At 46.1% G+C, this 15890-nt stretch overlaps 1 protein-coding gene across 1 annotated transcript in view; it reads right to left on the bottom strand.

Moving 5' to 3' along the window:
* Positions 1-919: 919 nt before the first annotated feature.
* The window catches only part of TBC1D9 (TBC1 domain family member 9), a 125863-nt gene continuing 110892 nt past the window's right edge, over positions 920-15890 (bottom strand). Inside the window, exons 16-21 of the mRNA XM_002716945.5 lie at positions 14770-15010; positions 11033-11098; positions 10136-10222; positions 4042-4116; positions 3844-3947; positions 920-3032 (exon numbers count right to left, since the gene is read on the bottom strand). Coding sequence (XP_002716991.1) covers positions 2334-3032; positions 3844-3947; positions 4042-4116; positions 10136-10222; positions 11033-11098; positions 14770-15010 — 1272 coding nt within the window. The 3' untranslated portion in view covers positions 920-2333. The remainder of the gene's footprint in view (positions 3033-3843; positions 3948-4041; positions 4117-10135; positions 10223-11032; positions 11099-14769; positions 15011-15890) is intronic.

Raw genomic sequence — 15890 nt, 5'->3', positions numbered from 1 at the left:
GTGCAGGGTGGGAAAACAACTTGGTATGAATTCAGGAAGTTCCCTTCTTCTTCACCTTGGCCCTTGGCCATCTATTTGGAACAGCCATTCATACTCGTCTCCCTAGCAGCCAATTATTCTAGCAAAGTTCACAAAACATCCGCCCACCCTTCTACTCTCCTATTCTCACTTTGTGCCTCCCTACACACTCCTTTGTCAGCCTCCTAGGCTTGCCTTTTAAAGAATTAGACTGTTGGGGCCGGTGCTGTGGCATAGTAGGTTAAGCCCTGCCTGCAGCACCAGCAACCCATAAGGGTGCCGGTTCGAGTCCTGGCTGCTCCACTTCTGATCCAGCTCCCAGCTAATGCCCCAGGGAAAGCAGTGGTAAATGGCCCAAGTGCTGGGGCCCTTGCACCCATGTGGGAGACTGGAAGAGGCTCCTGGCTCCTGGCTCCTGGCTGCAGATCAGCTCAGTTCCAGCTGTTGTAGCCATTTGGGAAGTGAACCAGAGGATGGAAGACCTCTCTCTGTGTCTCTCCCTCTCTCTATCTGTAACTACTTGTCAAACAACTAAATAAATCCAGCTCTCTGCAGATGCACCTGGGAAGGAAGCAGAAGATGGCCCAACTACTTGGGCCCTGCCATCCATTTAGGAGACCCAGATGGAATTCCAGGCTCCTGTCTTCGGCCTGTTCCAACCCTCACTACTGGGGCCATTTAAGGAATGAAACAACGTTTGAAAAATCTCTCTTCTCTCTGTATCTCCCTCTCCAATTCTTTCAAATAAATAAAATTAATCTTTAAAAAAATAGTGCTTACTATTTAAAAAAAAGTTTAATTTATGTAATCAAAGGTGTTGCCTAATAAAATTTCCCCAGCAAAGCTGTCAGAGGAATCATGGAATCACATTCGGTAGGAACTCCAGCACAGAGACAAGAAGCCGTATCTGAAGCATTTTATTTGTTCACATTTATCCTATTTGAGGTTAACACTACTTCATTTGACAGTTTAAAAGTCATTCTGTAAACAAAATAGGAAACAAAGCAGCAACAGCTAAAATAAGGATGCGGTGTATAATAAAATAAAGGAATGTGTTGAAAGGAATATTCTGAATAGGCAAAGGAAATGTGAACATGATTATGAATTCAACGACATGGAGAAAAACCTCCCAACATCTGTAAAAAACAAAAACGTAACAGTAAGAAAAAGGAAGCTAGAATTCAAAGTGCAGGTGCGCGAGCTTTGCTTTCATTTCCACATCCACTCGGGAAATAGATAGAACATACTACGCTTTGATATAAAGTGACAAGTTCTGCTTGAAAACATTGAGTTACGTTATCTCGCAGGATTGTTTTCTCAGTTTACATGATCTCTATGTTGATTTAATGATAAGATGGCCATCTACGATACATGGTATAATTTCTTGAATCTATGGAAAGTATGGAAATGGTAAACTTCATTTTTTTTTCTTTAATTGTAGTAACAAGAAGCTGAAAATTCACTATCAGAAGCATCGGTACTTTTACTCTTTCAAAACCCAAATAAAACCCGGAGCGTATCCTGGTCCCTCTGTGATGTGTGTTGCCACATCTGGAGTCCCAGGAACAAAAGACGGCTTCTGTTTCTGGCCAGCTGACATCAACCGTCAGGACAAGTGCTAAATGCAAAAGTGGGATGCTGTCTGTGCAAACTGGTCAAGTCCAAGTGCTGTCTGGCATCATGGAAAGTCATTTCCACTTTCCTAATTGCGTAGGACCCAAATATCTTCCCTCTGAGGGAGAACATTTGTTGAATATGATTTTTGATGAGAGCTTTTATGAAATATTATTTCAAATCTTTAAAAATGTGTCTAATACTTCCTAAAGTGGCATAGGATTTGCCCCAGCTGACACTATCTTTCCCATTTAAGAACTGTCTTGTGTTGTGGTTTTTCATTTTCCTAATAGCCTTAATGATATGGAAAAATCTGAATACACACGATTGCTGTCTTATTTAGCATGAAACAGCACTATTTTTTAAACCATGTATACAGCGCAACAGTAAGGTTAATAAGTTACAATACACACATATCACTGACAGATTCAGCTCTTTTTTTTTTTTTTTGGAATTCACTGAATAAACTGTATTCCAATAAATCCCCTCTCCCCCCCCAAGAGTGTACTGTGCCTACAATGAGGTGTTTAAATATTTTCTCCAACAGCTTTCATTGTATTACATTATGAAAACACGAGGCTTTGGGCCCGGTACTAATAAATATTGAATTTAAAAGAAAGAAAGAAAGAACTCCCAACACAGAGGCGCCTAAAAAAGCCCCCGCCCTTTCCCGCGTGCCTCCAGCAGGTGGCGCTGCCGGCTCAGCCTGACATGGAGGAGATTTCGTAGTCACTGGCCGAGGTGAGAGGCTTGCCCATCATGCGGATGTTCTTGGCGCTGGTGATCCTGGCCATCATGCACACGGGCTTGTCAAAGTACTTCACCAGGGCCGGCTCGGTTAGGAGCGAGGCCAGGAACTGCTCGAAGGTGATGGCCCAGTCCCGGTCCAGGCTGGTGCTCCGAGGCAGCGCGGCTGAGCCCTGGCCGCTGCGCACCAGGACGGTGTCCTCGCCGATGTCCTCGCAGTGCAACTTGTCCTCCTCGTGCGAGCCGGCACTCAGCACCGAGTACGAGGACATGGAGCTGTCGTCATCAGAGGTGAGCATGGAGGAGCAGGCCCCGTTGTCGCGGGGCGAGGAGTCCTCCAGCTTAATGTCCTCCATCTGGCCTCCCAGCGAGTGCTCCTCGCTGTCCGCAGCGGCGGCGGCGGCGGCGGCCAGGCTGGCCGGGAGGGGCTCCCCGGCCTCCACCGCGTACGGCTGCCCAGGGCCCTTCTTGGGGAGCAGCGCGCCAGCCGTGCCGCCGGCCTCCTTGGCGGGCTGGGCGATGAAGAGCTTGCCCACTTCCCCGATCTCCAGCAGGAGGCTGGTCACCGCTGCCGTGGCGTGGTACAGCTCCTGCTCGTTCGGGTCCTCGCTGAACATGTTGTACATGGTCTTGCACAGCTCGATGAACTGCCCCTGCCAAGCGATGTGGGAAAACACTCAGAGTCGAGAAACCAGGTGGGGAGCAGCGAGGCCAGCCCCTCGGGAAGCCAACTTAGCCAGGATCGCTAAAGACCCCGCCCCAGAAGCTCCACTAGCGAGGATGGAGGGCGTGGACAGCACAGTATCTCTTTAGGGCTGTTTCCATTTTTTGCTTTTTAAGTTGAAAATTTCTGAGCCGGCGCCGTGGCTCACTAGGCTAATCCTCCACCTTGCGGCGCCGGCACACCGGGTTCTAGTCCCGGTCAGGGCGCCGGATTCTGTCCCGGTTGCCCCTCTTCCAGGCCAGCTCTCTGCTATGGCCCAGGAGTGCAGTGGAGGATGGCCCAGGTGCTTGGGCCCTGCACCCCATGGAAGACCAGGATAAGCACCTGGCTCCTGCCTTTGGATCAGCGCAGCGGCTGCGGTGGCCACTGGAGGGTGAACCAACGGCAAAAGGAAGACCTTTCTCTCTGTCTCTCTCTCTCTCTCACTGTCCACTCTACCTGTCAAAAAAAAAAAATTTTTTTTTCCACACACCCGAGAAAGTAGAAGCAACAAGATGTGTGCTCTCTCCAAATGGAATATTCCATGGTTCTTGTTTTCTCTCAGGAGGTCATTTTCTCACAACTGAGCACATCTTGGATGCATAAAATCATGCACACACAAAACAGACCCCAAGTGACACTAATTAAGTGCCTCCAAGTCACCATTTTCTTCCCGGGGGTACCTAACTCCACATTTATCTTGTGACTGGAAAGAGGAGCTATATGTTTGAAATGAATGAACTGAATTGTTAAGCATTTACCTGGTTCAGTTTGGGCAAATCCTTTGCATTCTTGGACTTGGATTTATTTTCTGGAGTCCAGAGTCTCAGGTAGTTACGGTTTTCTTGAGAATTTGCCCTCTTCCCTGAAACCCAAAGGCCAAGATGTAAGTGTTCCCGGGCCGAGAAGCCGGGGTCCAACCAGTGAGAAGGTAAATATATGGACGGCAGAATCCGTACCTTTGTCTGGTTTTAGACTCACTGTGACGAAGCCATCGTCCGCACTCTGTTTGCTTCTGCTATCCAAGCCGACAACTACCAGGAAATATGCAGAAGGAAAAAGCAGAATGTTAACTAATACAGCAACAGATGTGTCATGGCAGCAGAACATTGAAGAACCTCTGGGTAGAGGTACCTGAGTCAGCAAACAGAACAACACCGAAAAACAAAATACCAGCACGCATGGTTACATTTGAATTTCAAATAAAAAAATGTAATTTGCTCGCAATAAGTCTATTCTTAACATTGCATGGAGGGGCTGGCGCTGTGGCGCAGCGGGTTAAAGCCCTGGCCTGAAACGCCGGCATCCCATATGGGCGCCGGTTCTAGTCCCGGCTCCTCCTCTTCCAAACCAGCTCTCTGCTTTGGCCTGGGATAGCAGTAGAAGATGGCCCAAGTCTTTGGGCCCCTGCACCCATGTGGGAGACCTGGAAAAAGCTCCTGGCTCCTGACTTCAGGTTGGCGCAGCTCCGGCCCTTGCAGCTATCTGGGGAGTGAACCAGCGGATGGAAGACCTCTCTCTCTCTCTGTCTCTACCTCGCTCTGTAACTCTGTCTTTCAAATAAATAAAATAAATTTTAAAAAAGTTGCATAGAACAGGGGTAGGTATTTGGCACAGCAGTTCAGGCACTGCTTGGGATGCCTGCATCTCATCTCAGAGTGCCTGGTTTGAGTCCGGGCTCCTCCACTTCCAATCCAGCTTCCTGCTAATGGGCACCCTGGGAGACAGCAGTTGATGCCCAAGGACTTGGTTCCCTGCCACCCACATGGGAATCTGGATTGAGCTCTGGGCTCCTGGCTTTAGCCTGGCTCAGCCCTGGCTTTTGGCAGACATCTGGGGAGTGACCCAGAAGATGGAAAATCTCTTTCTGTCTGAAAGGATGCACTGCATGGAACATACTTACCCTAAGCAAATTATTTTTTATCTGAAATTCAAATTTTACTGGATGCCCCATGTTTTACCTGACCACCTTATCCCTAAGTGGAGGACTCATCCAGAATTCTTTCTCACAGTTGGGGCTCACTGTTCAATTAAAAATTAAGGGGATTAGGCCACTTAAACGTAAAAACTGGTGATGCTTGTCCCAGTGATGCGACCGCTCTCCTATCTCTGCTACATGATCATCTCAGCTTTACATTCATGTAATGATCAAGAACTCAATTTTTTACATCAAATTGTTTTTTTATTTAATAGATATAAATTTACAAAGTGCAACTTTTGCATTGTTGTGGCTTTCCCCCATAACCTCCCTCCCACCTGCAACCATCCCATCTCCTACTTCCTCTCCCATCACACTCTTCATCAAGATTCATTTTCTATTATCTTTATATACAGAAGATCAACTTAGTATATATTAAGTAAAGATTTCAATAGACTGCACCCACACAACCGCACAAGATACAGAGTACTGTTCGACTAGTAGTTTTATCGTTAACTCTCATAGTACAACACATTAAGGACAGAGATCCTACGTGGGGAGTTAAGTGCACAGTGACCCCTGTTGTTGATTTAACAACTGACACTCTTATTTATGACGTCAGTAATCACCCGAGGCTCTTGCCATGAGCTGCCAAGGCTATGGAAGCCTCTTGAGTTCACCAACTCTGAACTTATTTAGTCAAGGCCATAATCAAAGTGGAAGTTCTCTCCTCCCTTCAGAGAAAGGTACCTCCTTCTTTGATGGCCCGTTCTTTCCACTGGGATCTCACTCACAGAGATCTTTCATTCAGGTCGTTTTTGCCACAGTGTCTTGGCTTTCCACACCTGTGAAGAACTCACTCTTTGAATGAAATTAAAATCTTTTTTTTTTTTTTGGCACAATATTATGTGCTACAAAATTCCTTCAGATGCATAAATTGGCATGTCAAAAATCTGACTTTAAGGAACCCATTTAGAACTCTTTTTATAAATGAAAACAGCACATTACAGAACAGATGACAGCTTCCAAAGGGAGAGGTATGCAGTGTCCTCGGATTCCCATCCAGTTTGTCAGCTGTAAGAGTGCATCCTAGCACTTCTTCAACCTCCCAAAAGGTGGCTGGTTCACTAGATATGACCTTTACTGTACACGGTGTCAAAGTGAGCCCACAGCTTATACGACAGGGTGAAGACAGTGTACTACTTACTGTATACATCACTGGAAAACTTCCCTCTTCTTTATGTTAAAAATTATTTAGGAAACCAATATACTGAGTCCAAGCAGTAAATACTACATAGCCATTTTAAAAACTATTTTCAAACAATCTTTTATGACATAGTAATAGTCTTGCTGGATTTTATGTGAAAAAAAGCAGGATACAAAAACTGAATATGTAGTTTAATCTGTGTGTGTGTGTGAGAGAGAGAGAGAGACAGAGAGTGAGGAGTATGAATAAGAAACTGAAAATATTTCTATACTAATAATTATGTTTAAATGATAAGAGTTCACGATACCTTTAGTTTACTTCCAAAAGTTTCAACACAGAGCAACAATACTGTCAAAATTAGAAAAAATACTTAAAATTGTTATCTATTTTCATCTATTTGAAAGGCAGAGCAATAGACAGAGATTTTCTATTCACTGGCTCCTTCTCCAAATGTCCACAAAAGCCAGAGCTGGGCCAGGCTAAAGCCAGGAGTGATAAACTCCATTTAGGTCTCCCACTAGGAGCCCAAACACTTGGGCTATCATCTGCCACGTCCCAGGTGCATCAGCAGGGAGTTGAGCACTCTGATAGGACGCAGGCATCCCAAGTGACAGCTTAACCTGCTGCATTACAACGCCTGCCCTAGAAAAACATTCTGTAAAACACCTTTCAACTGTATCAAATACTTTCAGCATGTGCCCATTCCTGAAGCATTTCTTTAACAAGAGAACCCTTTTCTGAAAGTGACACTTGGTAATACATCATTAGCATTTTGTAGCCAGAATTTGATTGTTAATGCCATGGGTGCCAGTTCGAATCCTGGCTGCTCCACTTTTTAAAGATTTATTTTATTTATTTGAAAGAGTTACAGAGTTACAGAGAGAGGTAGAGACAGAGAGAGAGGTCTTCCATCCACTGGTTCACTCCCCAGATGGCCACAATGGCCGGAGCTGTGCCGATCCGAAGCCAGGAGCCAGGAGCTTCTTCTGGGTCTCCCACATGGGTGCAGGGGCCCAAGCACTTGGGCCATCTTCTACTGCTATCCCAGGCCAAAGCAGAGAGCTGGATTGGAAGAGGAACAGCCAGGACTAGAGCCAGCGCCCATATGGGATGCCGGCATTTCAGGCCAGGGCTTTAACCCACTGTGCCTCAGCGCCGGCCCCTGCTCCACTTCTGATCCAGCTCTCTGCCATGACCTGGGAAAGCAGCAGAAGATGGCCCAGGTCTCTGGGGCCTCTGCACCTACATGGGAGACCCAGAAGAAGCTCCTGGAAGACCTCTCCCCTCTCTCTCTCTCTCTCTCTCTTTTTTTTTTTTTTTTTTGACAGGCAGAGTGGACAGTGAGAGAGAGAGACAGAGAGAAAGGTCTTCCTTTTCCGTTGGTTCACCCCCTAATGGATGCTGCGGCCAGCACACTGCAGCAGGTGCACTGCGCTGATCCAAAGCCAGGAGCCAGGTGCTTCTCCTGGTCTCCCATGCGGGTGCAGGGCCCAAGCACTTGAGCCATCCTCCACTGCACTCCCAGGCCACAGCAGAGAGCTGGACTGGAAGAGGACCAACCAGGAAAGAATCTGGCGCCCCGACTGGGACTAGAACCTGGTGTGCTACCGCCGCAGGCAGAGGATTAGCCTAGTGAGCCACAGCGCCAGCCCTCTCTCTCTCTTTCTCTCTGCCTCTCTGTAACTCTACCTTTCAAATAAATTAATTAATTAAAAAAAAGACCTCTCTCTCTCTAATTCTGCTTCTCAAGTAAATAAATAAATCCTTTTTAAAAAAGAATATTTTAAGATGTGCCTGGTTACGAAAAGCCTTGCTCCCATCAGGCCCTAACTGCACCTGTTAAGACAGCCCTGCTCTCTCTCCATCCTCCACACAAGGAAGCAGGTTCTGAGCGGCAGGACCCTGCATGTAGCCACTAGCTAACAGTGTGCAGAGCCTGCATTCCGTGCAAGGCTGCTGTCCACAACTTGTCCTGCCAGTCCTGCCAGCCTGAGTCCAGCCCTGTCTCCCTGCTCGGTGCCTCTGGCGCTCAGAGTTTAAAAGCAAGTCCAAGTTATGTTTGCTCTGGGATGGCAGATTTAACAGGCAGACGAACCCAGGGGCAACCCACGTTTACTTCTGGATTTGGGTGAGGCGAGGAAACTGTCCTAAGGATGAATTGGAAGTAAGCTACTTACTGCAGCAGCAGCTGAGAATACTGCTCACAGGAGACAAAACAGCTACGTATTTAGAGATATATACGGTGGGCCTAATCACACAAACACAGACCTGCTAGACACGAGGACAAGGATTGCCAAACTTCTTCTGTAAAAAGCCAGCCAGTAAGTACAATCAACTCCTCAGTATCTGAGGTGCATTGAGTCCAGGACCCCTGGGATACCAACATCCAGAGACGCTCCAGTGCCTTATACATACAAGTCACTGTATTAGCACATAACCCTTCCCCCCGCACGCGTCAAGTCATCTCTGGATGACTTACAACACCTAACACAATGCAAATGCAAGGCAAATCGTTGCTGTTGTTGTTGTATATTGTTTAGGGAATAATGATGAACAAAATGTCTGTGCACGTCCATTACAAATGCAATTATTTTTCAGATAATCTTCAACACACAGATTGAATCTGGGGATGTGGGACCTTCTGAGCTCTGCAGTGCATATGATCTTGGTCTTAACTGCTCGGCTCTGCCACTGCAGCATGGAAATAACCACAGGCCAAACATAAATGGATGAACTTAGCTGTGTTCAAATAAAACTTTCTGTATAGGCATCAAAGTTTAAATTTTCAATACTTCTCACATGGTAAGAGATACTATTTCCCTTTTTAATTTTTAAAAACCACTTTAAAATGTAAAAACCATTCTTAGTTCACAAGTTCTACAAAATAGGCAGTGGGGGCGCTGGCACTGTGGCACAGTGGGTTAAGCCTCTGCCTGCAATACCGGCATTCCGTATGGGAGCTGGTTTGAGTCCCAGCTGCTCCACTTCCAATCTGGCTCCCTGCTAATAGCCTGAGAAAAAACCAGAAGATGGCCCAAGTGCTTGGGCCCCTGCACCCAGGTGAGAGACCTAGAAGAAGCTCCTGGCTCCTGGCTTCATCCTAGACCAGCCCTGGCCGTTGTGGTCATTTGGGGAATGAACCAGCAGGTGAAAGATCTTTCTCTCTGTGTCTTTCCTCCTCTCTCTATAACTCTGCTTTTCAAATAAATAAAAAATAAATCTTTAAAAATGGGTAATGGGCCCAGATTTGGACTGTGGAGCCATAGTCTGCCCACCTGTTAGAGAGCAAGGAGAGATACCAGAGGACAGTTTTTGATATAAAGGCCAGTCCCCATTCTGGATTGCTGCAAACAACAGGACGACATTCGTAATGAGCCTGACCCTAGCAGGGAGAGGACAAAGTGTATGGGTCTACAGGACACGTTTGTTCCAACCCAGTGGGATATAACATGCATGCTCCCTCCCATGGGCAGCTACACCTGCTCCCCAGGAGTTGCTCAACCTACAAATGCAAAGGGAGAGGCCAATGTTGCAGATGTTGTAGCCCAGGGGATTAGGTGGCTGCTTCGGACATTCCCATCCCATAACAGATCCACTCCCTGCTAACACACTCCCTAAGAGACAGCATATGATGGCTCAGGTACTTGGGTCCCTGTCACCCATGTGGGAGGTCCACATAGAATCCCTGGCTGTTCTGAGCATTTGGGATGTGAACCAGTCAATAAAATCTCTCTTTCTCTCCCTTTCTCTGCCTTTCAAATAAACAAACTTTTTTTTTTTTTTTTTTCAAAAAACTAAAGGTGAAATAACATATTAAGCAGCCATACTCACATATTTCTCTGGAAGTATATTTGGGAGGCAAATATTTTCCCAATAGAAGGTTCTGTAGAAGATAAACATAGCATTTTTCATGAGAAAAGCCACCTACCGTGTGTACATTCTGGGGTGATATCTTCAAAGAAGTACTGAGTTGCTTCAAAAGCAGAATCTGGCTCATCCTGATCAGAAGATGGCTCTAGAGAGGGGAGGGAGCATCGTTTTCACATTGGCAGGGTCAGGACTCAGGGCAGGCGCACTTTAACTAATAAAGAAAATGACACTGGGGACAAGGTGCAGTGGGATCACATCACTGAGGGGCCTTGAATGCCCACTGTCTCCAAAACCTCAGTAGCATCTCCTCTGTTCCCAACTCCGCCTTCCTTTTTAACAGTTCTATACAACAAGTGTCCCTTCACATTTTCCTTTTTATGGAAATTTTCCCAAATTCCATGGAATAATGCCAAATGAACTAAACTTGAGAAAACTATACCTTATAAAAGATAATTCCCAAACCTATGGATCACCCTATCTCTACCCATAAGCCAATCATTCCTGTTTTTGTTTTTTAAAAAATATTTGCTAGGTATATCCCAGCCAGAACTAGTTCAGTTTACAACTGAATTCACATTCTACCATCTTTCTCCCTGCTTCCTATTAGAATTGCTCTCCCATGCAGACCTCAGTGACTCCTACACGGATTTTTTTCCCCTCACAATCCTGGTAGTCTGTGGGGGACCAAATGCTATCTATTCTTTCTCCTGTAGATGCCTGCTCTTGTCCACGACCACAACTCATACATCAGACAGACAAGGGACCACAGGATCAAGCCTGGGCTGACTCAGGAACTTATGTAAATAGTCCTGATTCAGTTTGTTCTTAGGGACCAATGATTTCATATATCAAAAAGAAGCAAACAGTGTACACCAAATAATAATAATAATAATAACGAGATTTCAAGCTAGGTCCTCATTTCAGGTTCACGTGCAGCTCTGTGTAGCTCACTTACCAGGCAAGACATGCATCTTGTACAGAAGTTTGAGCTTCTCTGTGAGATCCCCATGGCACGCGGCACCTGGAAGTCACATAAATAGCAATGTGAAATGCACCAGCTTATTGTTCCCCATGTGGTCTGTTCTTTGCAAATTGGAACTAAGATATTATTTGACAAAAGTCCTGGCCAGAACACACTTGGGTTAGGAGCTCTGGAGCCAGCAAGCTTGGTTTCAAAATCTTTACCGTCACCAACTGCCCTCTCTATACGTCAGCTTCTGCTTTGTAAAGTGAGATGGCAGCAGCATATTCTTCCAGAGGTCTTGACATCAGGAACACAGGAATTGTTAGGAGCAAATGTATTAGTAGACAAAAAACAATTCGATTGCTACCTGGCACATAATAGAGTTATTATTGAGAAAGGGCACACAAGAGGGCCCCAACATCTTGAATAACTATCAGAGTTCAGAAATAATCTTCAAGTATGTTTGAAATCACCTCAAATTACTCATTTTAGTGATCTTTACCTGTTTTTGGGTTTTCCAAAAGTTTCTTCATTTTCACTTATTCTAGCTGCCATTATATTACCAGAGCTTCAAATCAAAACAAGCCTGTTCTTTCTCCTTTCAACGTGGATCTTTATTCCTAGAACCAGACAGTCCTTTGTGCATATGTATTCTCAGGACACCTAGCTAAATCGCTCTCTGTCTCTTCTCTGTCACTCTGCCTTTCCAAACAAGAAAGGGATGGATCAGATTTGGAAAAAGAAGGGCGAGAGGAGCCTTAGAATGTTGGCTGGAAGAACAGTAGGGTATCTTGTCTGACCCATCTCTTCTGCACAGCATGTGAGACAGGAATCTAGCACTTACTGGTACCTTCTCAGACATGAGCTCATTATACCAGAGGCATCCCGCCCCACTGATGTAGTCACTACATGCTACAAGTTCCTCTGTGATTTTCCTATAGTCTAAGGCCTTCACATATATTGTCAACTTTATAAAGTCCATAAACCCCATAAAAACGTGAAAATTTAGGATTATGTGCACAAAGAAAATGTGCACAATCATGTTCAAATCTCAAAGAATCCATGACTCAGAAACGGCACAGAATTCCTCTCCTCCTTGTTCCACTCTCTGGAGCCAGACAGGGCAGGTCCTTTGCCTTTTCCACGCAATAGCCTTCAGATTCCAAGGACAGCTGCCCTGTCGCACCCAAGCTCCTCCCTGCACGACACGTTTATCCGCCTAGGTTCCACATCTCCTGCACTGCCAAGGCTCCCGCATCACGTGACTTCCATCCCTGCCCTATTCTTACCCTCATCCACCCTCACTGTTAACTCCTCAGTCAACATCCCCCTGGACACGGTTCCAGAGCTTTCTGGCAGGGAATGACGGAACGTAAGAACCATACATTTGTAGAGCCAAGTTTTCATTCCACTTCTGACACTCTCACTTCGGAGCTTCCTACTGACCACACAGTCATCCAAACCCCGAGGTGTGTGCATATTAAGTAACAACACTAACTGTGGAAATAATGACGGACATCTATTGGCCCCTCCCCTTGTGTCAAGTGCTGTGTTGGCTGCTTTCTAAGCATCATCTATTTCTGTTACTTTCTCCAGCTCTGCTCCTTAGCTCTGTGCAAAGTTTTTACAATTCCCTTTTGGATGGACAGCACTACAGGAATTAGGAGTTCCTGGAGGAACAGAAAAGATTAGGATAGGGTCACAGGTTAGCATAGGGTCAAAGGGTCTTGAGTCTCGTCTGAAGACTTCGCTTTTTTTGAAAAGTAGAATGTACTTATACACTACATGTATAACTTAAAAATTAATACCTCCTCCACCCCCTCCCCCCAACAAATTCCCCCTTGCATTCTCAACATAGAGTGGCAAGAAAAGATCAAGCTTTTGAGATGGCCAGCCTGCCTTTGAAGCGTGGGTCCAGCCTATATTCACTGTGCTTCTCAACTGAGTTCAATGACAGATCTTTATTTTCTGGCTAACAATTAATGTCTGAGTAAGTTACTTTTCTCTGAGATTCCTTTTCTTTCTTTTTCTTTTTTTTTTTTTTTTTTTTTTTAGCTGAAAATGAGGATAACAGTAATCAGATAGGTAATCGTGGGGTTTGAATGCCCGTGTCCCCCTCAGACTCATGTGCTGGAACTGAATCCCAACTGTGCTGGCATCACGAGGTGGAGCCTTTGGGAGGCGATCGGCTCCTAGAAGCGCTGCCCTCCTGACGGGTTCCGGTGCCTTACGGGAGAGGCTGGAGGGAGGCAGCTTGCTCTTCCGCCATGTGAGGACCCAGAGGCTCCGTGTGTGAGGAACGGGCCATTGAGAGAAGCTCAACCTGCTAGCGCCTCCAGTGGGACTGTGAACCGTACATTTCTGTGCCTTAGAAATTACCCATTCTAAGGAATTCTGCTACAGCAGCCTGAACTGACACAGGCAATAAAATACTACAGTAGTGGCACAAACTGTGCCTTCAGGGTAACTCGATTCAAACACAAAGTTTGCAAGTTAAACACACAAAAAGCAGCTGGGCAGTGCTATGTAAGCGGTAGCTGGCATGATGAGTGCTGGTGCGCAGGGCTGTTGCATGCGTTAAGCGACACGGAACAAGTTCTAACCACTGAACAGTGCCTGCCCTCGATAAAGGCTGCTTCCTCTGCATTCCCATCCCTTATTAAGCGTACCGATGAGCAGATGAGTTTCTTATGCCTTTTTTTTTTAACCTAAGAGGACTTTCACCATTTTAAAAACCAACTTTCTCTCGTCTTTGTACCTTCCATATTTTAGAGATTTAGGGTTTTCTCTATAACCGTCCTTGGCCTGTGTACACCTCACCCTTCGGCTTTCCCTTGGGCACATCATTTTAATCTAAGCGGCCTAAGGTCACAGAGTGACACAATTACAATAATTAAAACACAAAACAAAACTAAAAACCTGTCTCAGCTCATTTCGGGCAGCCTGACAATGCCTGCTGCATCCACAGCCTCACATCAGGTTGGTCGGGCTCTACTGCTCTCCAGCTATAAATGGAACAAGATGGTCTAAGAATACAGTGCAGTAAACAAGCGGGCCCACGAACATGAGAAGCGGCCAGCCGCGAGCAGCCGCGAGCAGTGCAGTGCAGGTGCGTATGCTCAGGACAGGCAGTCCTTGCGGCTGGCGGGATGGCCAGAAAGGGCCTCCAGGGAGACGGCACAGGGGCTGTGGGTACTCGACCCACTATGAAAACATTATGAAATGTTCTGTGAAATATATGGAAATCATATAAAGTTGCATATAACTGAAAATAGAGCATATGCATAATTGTAGAGTGTGTAATTGCATATGTATGTGTATATATAAACACACATTGTGCATATATATATACACACACACACACATAATTACATATATAAAAAGAAAGCAAACCACTACCCACTTATCACTTTTTCCCTTGTAAATTATCATGGTTTTTGGTTTCAGTGTTGATGTTGGCATGTTACTGTCATGCAACTTCTCTGATAACATACTTTTAACTCCTGTTGTGGCCTATCTAATAGAGAAGGCAATGATGTACCCACATATCCATTACATAAAAACACACTTTATAATCAGTTGGCAAACCTTCACAGCTGCTGCTCTGCCCTTTAGACCCAATCTTCAGAGCAGAACAGGGCTGTGGCTCTGAGGACAGCACTAGGGACCACTGGGGTGAACTCCCCCACCCCAGTTACTGTACTCATGCAATAATATCACATCCTTACTTAGCCCAGAGACAAACTCTCGGAAGTTTATCAGGGAGTCTCCATTTTCATCCAGTAACTGGAACAAGCGGGAGGCCAGCACGTCAGAGTGTGTTCCACAGGCCCAGGGGAACAGAAGAGCAAACATGCCCTTGAACTGCTCGAAGTCGATGCGGTACTGTTCGAGGTAAGGCAGGCTGGGGTCGTGTCGGTCCAGAGCATTGCTGCTCCCACCCCAGTAGCAGCTGGTTAGATGCTCTGCCTGCAAGAGAGAGACCTGTATGATCAGCACCTGCTTTCCCTTGTCCCCAGCCACACAGGTACTGTCAGGTGGTATCCCATCCACAAGCGTGTGTTCCCCCGACTTCACACATGCACAAATGGAGACACGGGATCAGCACGGGAGCTGCGATGGTGAGAATGGAGATGTGGCTCCAGCAGGGAGCTTCTGGTTTCTGTACTTGAGAGCAAGGCAGCCTCTTTATTTATGAGGTCATGTTGCCTCGGGGAGAAACAGGCTTCCATTCCAAGAAGACCAGAAAAATAAAGGATGCAATAGTAAGGCCTAGGACACTCCTCCAACACACACATTTCTAGTTAGCTCTCGGTGGCAGGTGGGGAAGACGAGAGAGGCATGAGAAGCAGGACTCTATGTTTACTTTACTTCCTGCTGTCCTGAGTATCTTCCTACAAGCATGCATAACATCAAAACAGGAAATGGCACTTTCGAGACAGATCTTTTTCTCTTTTGTCTGTGGGTTCTGAGAAATAGGGGAGTCAGCTGTGTGTAGGCCTTCAATTTGGCTTTTGCTTAGAAAAGTTGAAAAGATGACCAGTGTCTTTATCATAATTGTTCACTAGGAATTTCTTAGTTAATAGGGAAGAAGGAAAAGGAGGAGGAGGAGGAGAAGAAGGAGGAAGAGGAGAGAGGAAAAACTATAGAGGGCAACCCAGAAGAATAAAGGATAGTAGCAGCAAGGTTGTCCAGGGCCTTGGGCTGTATTCCTGGCAGCAGTGCAGAGGGAATGGGATGTGAGAGGGAGGGAGGTCCCTGTGGAGGCGGCAGTGGCCTGCTAGGCTGAGCTGTGCTATGGAGCGTCTGCGTGCAGCCCAGCAGGCCTCTGTGGACAGAACGGTGCTGG

Source organism: Oryctolagus cuniculus, chromosome 8, assembly GCF_964237555.1.
Source record: "Oryctolagus cuniculus chromosome 8, mOryCun1.1, whole genome shotgun sequence".
Classification (NCBI taxonomy): domain Eukaryota; kingdom Metazoa; phylum Chordata; class Mammalia; order Lagomorpha; family Leporidae; genus Oryctolagus; species Oryctolagus cuniculus.
This window is presented reverse-complemented; position numbering and strand designations above follow the sequence as displayed.